At 42.2% G+C, this 9,160-nt stretch overlaps 1 protein-coding gene across 1 annotated transcript in view; it reads right to left on the bottom strand.

Annotated features, from left to right (window-relative positions):
* Positions 1 to 5,165: 5,165 nt before the first annotated feature.
* Positions 5,166 to 9,160, bottom strand: part of trib1 (tribbles pseudokinase 1) — a 7,673-nt gene continuing 3,678 nt past the window's right edge. Inside the window, exon 3 of the mRNA XM_033637670.2 lies at positions 5,166 to 7,870. Within this exon, the coding sequence (XP_033493561.1) occupies positions 7,396 to 7,870 (475 nt within the window). The 3' untranslated portion in view covers positions 5,166 to 7,395. The remainder of the gene's footprint in view (positions 7,871 to 9,160) is intronic.

Below are 9,160 nucleotides of genomic sequence, written 5' to 3'. Positions count from 1 at the left end.
ACGAAGGAGATGTTAAAATGAGCTAGGTTTTGGGGCAAATCAAAGTGAAATAAATTTTACTGATTGATCAGGCTATGATCTGTGATTAGACTAATCAGTTTTTCATCAACTGAAATATACCAGCAGTGTAAAAACAGACTTCAGCAAATAAGGACCAAGCATAAAACCTAATCCAAAGTGGAAACGTTATGGTGGTTTGAAGGAATGATATCACATTTCATATGCAAATAAACACTGTCCTGATTAATGAGGACATTTTAATGGATATTAAAGAAGCCATTAGTTAAAAAGCCAAGCATGCCTTTTTAGAGAATGCTTTATGACAGCTCTTTCACCATGCCAAAATCTTTTTAAAATGTAGAGCTGAAATGTAAGTAAAGGCTGAATGACGGAATGGCTCTGTTTTATGTTATCATGAATTAAATAGCTTTCAGCTCTTGACTGCTGGCCAGACAAAACAAGACATGTCAAGTTGTCACCTTGGACTCTGGAAAATTGAAAAAAACTTTTACCATTTTCTGATGTTTCATAGCATGGGCAGATTATGAGAAAATGGACCCCTGGGCACAGATAAGCAAAAGGCCCCACCACCTCTCCTACATAGAAGCAAGGCACAGAGTTTGTAGTGCTTCTTTTTTGTTGTTGTTGTTTTGCGTCTCTTTGAAGTCATTATGTGTCTGAGGTAATTTTGTGTTTCTTTGCAGTTCCTTTGTGGCCATTTTAAGTTTCCAAAGGGCCGTACTGTGAAGCAAGATTAGTGGCTTAGTGAGGTATGTTGAGCCTAAAGCCAGAAGTTTCCATCCTACGAAGATGGCTTTCTTTTAACCTGCATAGATCGCCATGGTAACTCACGCAGCAGACCTTACCTGGTGGTGTTCTGAGTTTCAGCTTGAAATTGGCTTAAAAAAAAGTGCCTTTCATTTCTCCTTTGAGTAGCGACACTCTAAAGTCAGTGTCAGTTTATGAGCTGTTGAGCTGTAACCATAAAAATAGAGTGACAGTCATTCTATTTTTGTGGCCGTGGCCGTAATGATACATACATGCCCCCGAACAAAGCCATGCAATTACAGTAGTGCTTATGAATCTTTTTCTTTTTTAAACATGGTAACCTACAGCACATCATTGATGCAGATAATCTGAGTAAGACTACTGTTTTATTTTGTTTGCAAGATTGTTGTTGCTCTCACTGAACTTCTGAATATTGTGGTGTTCTCTGGTCCCTTTGCCCACGCTGGCTCTGAGAGAAGCCTTCACAGGTAGCATACAGCTCACTATATTATTGATGCTTAATATATCTGTAGAGAGAAGGGCTGTTACAGTATTGTACCCTACAAGGACATGTTTTGTAGTACGTTATCCCAAGCCCCCAAGCTGCAGTTTGCCATAGCTCCACAAGATGGCAGCAGAGATCACAACTTGACTCCATTCAAATGAATTCCAGGTATGCCTTTGTGAATTAAGATGACAGTTAAAAAATACCAGCATTATTACTAGCAGTCAAGCTCTTCACTGAACTATCATCAACACAATAGCTCACATTCCTTTAGGGATCTGTGTTATGAAATAAATCAGGTCAAAGACTCATTTAAACAGAGGAGCTGGTTTCCATTGCATCAGTTGAGGGCTTGCCGGTGCCAAAGAGTTCCAGGAAGAAGCACAATACTTAACATCATCTGAGAGCGCAGGCTGAAGCAGGTGCTTCATTTTTAAATCTCAGATCTTCTTCTTCACTTCCTTGTGTGGCTTACGTGTGAGAAACAGGACAGGGTGATACATGTAATGCCCCTTTCCTGTAATCCACATGTAAAGTCAAAAACAACCCACACAGTTTTCACCTGACAGGTTTTAATTCCTCAGTCCTACATTGTGATATATGTGACTGCATTTTTAATCTGCCTTAAAGAGCTTCGAACATCACAAACACCCCGTGAAATACTAGCAAACACTCTCCTCTGTAATTTCTGTTTCATCAAATGAGGTCATGGAGGATCAAGGAAATATCTGATGACACTCCAGTGTGGGTTCATCCAACAAGGAAGTTTGTGAAGTCTGTTATGTAAAGGTTTATGTGGTTGGGAAACTTTAATGATCCCGGATCACAAGGAAGGATAAAGTTTACACTTGTGGCCAAGGGACAGGATGAGATCACACAGACACACAATGGAGAGCACCTAACTTACTCCACACCACAAAAATCAGCTGACTCATAACCATACCTTTAAGCTAAAGTAACCCTTTAAAGACTGGTTTTACATTTGGAAATAAAGTGTATTCTTGCTGAAAGCTTTTTGAAATGTGTAATTCCACCTCATACAGTGCAGGTAAATTGTCTATGATGAAAGCCAAAGCTCACGATTTGTGTGCTCACTCTGTACGGTGCGATTGTTGGCCTCCGTGGACTGTTCTGCTTATTGATAAGTGTCAAACATTCATTTGAAAGCTCCGAGGCAGGTAGAACTTGTTTGCTAGAGGAGGTCTGTCACATTACACCAGTACAAAAACAGTGTTCATTATTGCCAGCGTTTCTCTTGTTCATATCAGTTGTGATTGGAGGAGGAAACATGAAAGAGAAACGTATGCTGTTGACAACCTACCTGGCCTCCATATTTTCCATTCACGCGATGTGTTGCGTCATCATGGCACTGTCAGAGGCTCTGTTTGCCACTTTGCGCCATAGACTTTATAATAAAGATGGATGACATGACTGCTCCCCCAAAGTGAAGCCAAAACATCTCAATCGCCCCGTGGTGGCTGGCTACAGTAAAGGTCATAAACTCTGCCTCCTCCATGATAACAGATAGGACATGAGCTAAACTAAAACTGTGCAAGAGCATAATGGCAACTGACCAAAATTTCTGATATGTCTGAAAATGTCCGTCTGCCAGGTGGAGCAGTTGATCGGACCATAGTCTTTGCCTCTTCAGACTGGAAGCGGGGGAAACAGCTAGCATTTATCCAAAAGTAACAAAATTTGGTTAACAACTCCTCTAAGGGTGTGCCATATCATCTTGTTCATGATAATACCAGTAACATTTTTAATAATGTACGAAAAATTCCTATTGTGACACTTGCAATATTTCGACTTGTTCACATATCCATGTCATACTGTTACCCACGGCAACAACAAGCATGGCTGAAAGCGAAATCATTACCAACTCCGCGGTGGTTCCAAAACGATGAGCAGCTTTGGTTGTGTGTAATAAACTGTGGTGTTGTTAGGCCTGGGTGTCTCGGACTCTTTCAGTGAATTACCGCTCAGAGGGAACTCATTCAGCGGCTCCTCTGGCAGCAGCACAGCGTCTCTCCCTCTCCTCTCTCACTGTGCGCACACGGGAATTGATGTTGTCAAGTGATTTTATCATAAACCTTTGGTGATATAAACCTATGTCATGCTCGCGGCTGGACAAAAAACCACAGATATGTGAACGCGCAATAGTTGTGGTATCATAAGAGTCTGTCACAGGTTACAGCGTGATAATTAGAGGAGAAATAGCAGTTGTTGTTTACAAACTAAAGAAATGAGAGTTTTTACTTAATATTTGAAGGCAAACTGTTAGGTTGACATGTCAAACTATATCAATTATTTTGTTGCAATTCTATGTTCTTAAATCAATATTTTATTTTAGTTTAGTTTAGTTTAGTTTTTTACTAATTTGTCATATCATCAAGAATGTTGATATCGCAAAAATACCCTAAAATATTGTGATATTATTTTAGGGCCATTTCAGACAACCTTAAACAACTTTAAAGCATTTGTTAACGATATAGAAAATAAACTCCAGGAACACGCAAAAAAAAAAAAAAAAAATTCCAGAAAAAAAAAGATGGAAAAAGGGGGTTATGTGCGAGACTGTTTGCTTTAAACAAGCTGGTAGGCAGATTTTGTTACCTTCGGGCTTGCTGTTTCCAATTTTTATGCTAGCTAAGCTAAGCTAACCAGCTGCCAGCTTCATATTTAGCATACAAACATGAGAGTGCTATCAATCTTCTCATCTAACTATCTAACCTTAAAGGTCCAGTGTGTAGGATTTAGTGGCATCAAGTGGTAACAGACGAGTCCCCGCTCTGTATGTAGATATAAACGGCTCATTTTGAGGTAACGACAACACAACAGTTCTTATTTTCAGGTGGTTATAAACTAATGAAAACATAGCTATGAATATTACATTCCAATTCGACCACTACGTCCCCCTAAATCCTACGCACTGGACCAGACATACCTTTTCATGAGGCACTAAAATATATATTTCTCTCTCTCACACACACACACACACACACACACACACACACATTATCACCACTTTATCAAGCACACCTTTTCCCACACACCCATTTCTTCAGATATTAATTACTTGACCTACTACTAACCTACTTTTTCTGGGCCCTGTTGTCATCCCCGGAGGAACCCGGCTCTGACGTGTTAGGCAATCGCTGGTTTGGCAGCTTCCCAGCAGAGCTGAGACACACCAGCTACCCTGTTGATACCTAATCTGACTCTTGCTCTCTCTCTCTCTCTCTCTCTCTCTCTCTCTCTCTCTCTCTCTCTCTCTCTCTTTCACACACACACACACACACACACACACACACTCACAGGCAGGTATGTGCATGAACACGCACACTCACAATGCTTACGCAAGCCCCAGCCAGCCATGCCTTAGGTAGTCATAACACACAGTCGGTGGAGACATGCCAAACTCTTATAGGTCAAACAATGAGTCATAAGCAAAAGGTGGATTAGATAAAAATGAATATATGTATTTGAGCTTAAATAGTGTTCCGTGTTTGATGAGTTCCACCGGTTACCACTGAAGCTGAGGGAAAAAGAGCGTGTGCCGTATGTGCTCCCCCTTGCATGTTCCAGGAAAAGACACTGACCCACTATTGACATTTGTGTGTTTGAGGAGTTAAATGTTACATTACGCAAAGGTCAGAGAAGAGTAAACGGTTAGAGGCAGAGATGGAGAGAGGGAGAGTTTTTCCCCTTTCAAGGAGGAAATTGAAGGCGCTGAGGAAAATGAGAAAACGGATTGTTTTTTCCTCACAGCTGCGTGGAGGGAACTCTCGCAGGAAAACCTTCGAGGCATGCAGTGAGGCTGTGTAACGTGCAGGTGTTTGCATAGGTGTGTATGTGTGTGTCAAGCAGTTAATGAAACAAACAAGCCATGTGAATATGAAAAAATGTGATCTTTATTCAACATCTCCACACATACTTCAAATATACATATTTACACCTTTTGTACAATGACTATATCTCATGTGTAACCTGTCTGGACCAGTAATAGCCTCTAGGTTGTGTCACAAATACATAATTCACAGTGCAATATGAAGTTTGTGCACCCGTGTCAGTTTACTCTACGTGTCACATGAATGTGTGACTCACTCTACATGTATAAACCAGGAACAAAAAAATCATAAATTACTCTTCTGTGAGGAACAATTCAGATTGTCACGAGTCTGTTCCCATCTGGTATCTCGAGCAGATGAGAGAAAATAATTAAAGAACTGCAACAGACGTTTTATTAGCCTGCTGCGTGACCCAAAAATTTAATGCACAGCGCTTCTCAGACATGCCAGATTTAGTACCGTCGTCGAAATTATTTCTGCCAGAGCGAAATAGCTGGCTGCAGATCTACAGTAGCCTGTAAGGATAAACGTCACTGAAGCGCCGCATGTGCTGTCACAATCCAAAATGAAACTTCTTTTAAAATGTGGTACATCATGTCACTAACTATGATGAGTAGTCTCCATGGATCCACAGCTTTTAACGGCAAAAAAAAAGAAGAAAAAAAAAGGAAAGGGATGAAAAAATACCATTAAAGAGGTGGAAACAGTCAGAACAGATTCTTCCAGCCAAGGTCAGGACCATTCTCTACAGACACGCTCAAGTGTTGAGTCATCACCAGACAACCAACATCAAATATCGCCTGACTGTGACTGATTCAGAGCCGTTCAGTTTATGAAACACAGTGATACGGGCACAACACTCGGCAAGGCTCAGCTTTGTTAAAGCAACACAGCGTGACATAATGTTCCAACAGAAATGACCAAAAAGGGCTCTGCTGAGAAAGTCTTCATTTTTCTGTGAGGCGTTTCTTTCTAACGTGACGGCTCCTTAACTGGATATTTGACACATTTCTTTAAAAAATACAAACATTGTTGGATTAAGAGAGAACTCATATTGCGTCAGTGGGAAGGATCATTTGATTTCTTTGTGTGTTTTTACTTCTTCGGCTGAAATCCTGCTTTAGCATGCCTTTGGGCGTAAGATTTATCCAACCATCTCTGATGCTGCAAAGGCATGTGACCACGTGTTTGAAACTAGAGTTCCTTTCAGCGGGTTACCTTACACCAGAAGCATTAGTGTTTAGCTGTGGCTAATTGCACACACGGCATTTCAGAACAGATGGATCACAGTCAAATTTGCAAGGTCACATCTATTTAAAGACTTTTCCTGTTCTGATGCAACCTGTATATGATACATCAAGGTTTCACGTCTTTAAAAAAAAAAAAAAGGCAAATGCTTTAGTTTCAACGCTTAAAATTGAGAAAATAACTGAGATGTACCATTCTGTGTTAGTCATTTACAATGACTTCTGTTAGCCCAGTGCCACTGCTCATTGTTGAGTGTGTGTGTGTGTGTGACAAACTCTCCCTACTTTTCTGTGTGTGTTGCACCAGTAACACCCTGCCTTTCTCAACCTTCTGTGCATGGTGTGAGATTTGTAAATGCTCTCCATTTGCTGAGACGTTGCCAGATTGGCAGCGAGACACCTCCGTAGCATCCCCGCTGAGTGTGACACATCAGTCCTCGGCTAAGCATCTTTCTCACTCTATGACACCGCCTGCTGCGAGACGTCGAGTTTGTGCTAGGCCTTCCTCAAAGCCGGTCGGTGAGTCAGCCGCCGGAGCCTCCAGCCTGGTCAGAGAGTGAGAGGAACAACATCACATCTCTTCGCCTCCTGCGCAGGATTTGTCTCATGCTTTCTGAAGCCTTGTGAGTCCAGACTGAGAGCAAGCATCGGTGACAAGTGTTTGCCAGGGGTTCGTTTTGTGTGATACACTCGTAGTAGCCCGCAGAGATTATTTTGTGAACATTGTCTGGCAAAATCTGAGTCTGTGTTATTTCTTTTAGCACCAAATAATTTCAAAAATGTACATATAGAAACACAATGAGTGATCATTGTGAAAAATGCCCTTAGCAAGTAACACATATACGACAACAAAGTACAGTACAGTAAGTTTTTGTAGAAAGCTTGAGGGTGTATGTACACTCGACAGTACACAAATGGGGTTCTAAAAAGTGCCAATGTAAAAAAACAAAACCAAAACAACAATGGATCCCTCATAGCGATTTCTGGTTTGGTCCCTCAGCCAGCATCAGCTGAATCTAGTCCGTCAGCAGAACAAATCATCGTCCTCTTCCACGTCAAAGGATGGCACCATCTGTTCTGCCGAGCTCACTTCCTGTTCACCCAGCGCCATTTCCTGCGACGACGGCGGCTGGTGGAACCATGGGTGAGCGAGCAGCTCATTCGCCGTGAGTCTCTCCCAGGGTTCTTTCCTCAGCAGGCTCTGGAGCAGACACTTGGCCCTGGGCGACAAGCCCTCTGGCAAGCAGCACTGGCCTCGGCGGATTTTGGAAAACAGCATGGCCGGGTCCGGGTCGTGGAAGGGGTAGCGGCCAACCAGCATGGTGTACAGCATGACCCCTAAGCTCCACATGTCAGCCATCTTGCCGGAGTAAGGCGCGGAGCCACTGAGGATCTCGGGGCTGACGTAGGCCGGGCAGCCGTGGGTGTCTGACATGGAGTCGTCGTTTGGGTCTTCTAGGACTCGACAGTCCTCGAGGCTTTCTAGTCTCACCTGTGTCCTGTGAAAAAAAAAAAGTCAAAATAAGGTCAGGACAATTCAAAGGACCTTTAAGAGCGTTGACAAAACTGAAAAATGACTTGCTTAGTACATTTCTTCCTGGTACTGTAGCTGCACGTTTACTCACTCCTTAAAATATGTGAGAGTACCATTTGTACAAGAACAGCAGGTACTAGTGAGAGCTGTAGTTTCACTGTTACTTGGCAGTGACATAATCTGTTATCTTATTGTGGTAGAAACCTAAAAACTTAATTTTCCAAATTTGCATTCCACAAACAGAGCATGTTTTGCAAAAGGACATGTTGTTGAAGGAAATGACGTTCTCAGAGTTCCCATGTACTCCAGTATATCAAAGCAAAAGCCATTCCTTAATCTAGCACACCAGTGAGTGTGTAGTATGTTTGGTGTGTGTGTGTGTGTGTGTGTGTGTGTGTGTCTATTTCTAACAGTGGCTTTGTTTAACACTGTCAAACATTTCAGAGATCTGTTAAATGTAAGTCACTGATTGCATCATGGAAAAACAAGTATACTTCCTTTAGCCTTAAGCTGCACAGCAGACAGACAGATGGACACACACACACACACTCACACACACACACACACACACACACACACACACACACACACACACACACACACACACACCAGTGAACTCACTCTGACCTAAGTGCACAACAGTGAGTCCCTTTTGAGGAGCAGAGCTGCCCAAGCAAATTTCCAGTGACTTCCTGGCACACACATGGTCACATAAACACACATATAAATACACGACTCCGGCACCCTCCTCCTCTCCTACTCACTCACACAATGCTAAATTTAGCCATGTTAATGACAGGACATACGTTCAGTCCAGCACCAGAGCAACTCAGATTATATTTGTAGAATCATGACACATTTACTGCTGAGACCCTCTTCCAGAATGATTGATGGGAATGGGAAATAAGTGATTCATTTTCTGCAGCGACAGACTCGCTGTGTTTTTGATTCAAATTTAATTTGCGCCTCTTGAGATTTGCTCCAGAGACTAACACGTCGATTGAGGTTTTATTGAGTCAAACGCACACGAGAAGTGTGCTGCTTTATCTCACATTCAGAGGGTCGACTCTGCGAGACACTTCAGTTGTCAGACAGAGCGGCCTGAGAGAGAAAAAGACAGCCAGAGAGGGGATGAAAAAAGAGTGACAGCCACAAGGACCAAGATAGAAGGCAACTGATATTTAAGATAGTGGAGGAGATAAGTCAGATGAGGAGAACGAGCGATGGAGACAGAAAAGGAAACAGAACAGAGAGA

The sequence above is a fragment of the Epinephelus lanceolatus genome, chromosome 16 (assembly GCF_041903045.1).
Source record: "Epinephelus lanceolatus isolate andai-2023 chromosome 16, ASM4190304v1, whole genome shotgun sequence".
NCBI lineage: Eukaryota > Metazoa > Chordata > Actinopteri > Perciformes > Serranidae > Epinephelus > Epinephelus lanceolatus.
This window is presented reverse-complemented; position numbering and strand designations above follow the sequence as displayed.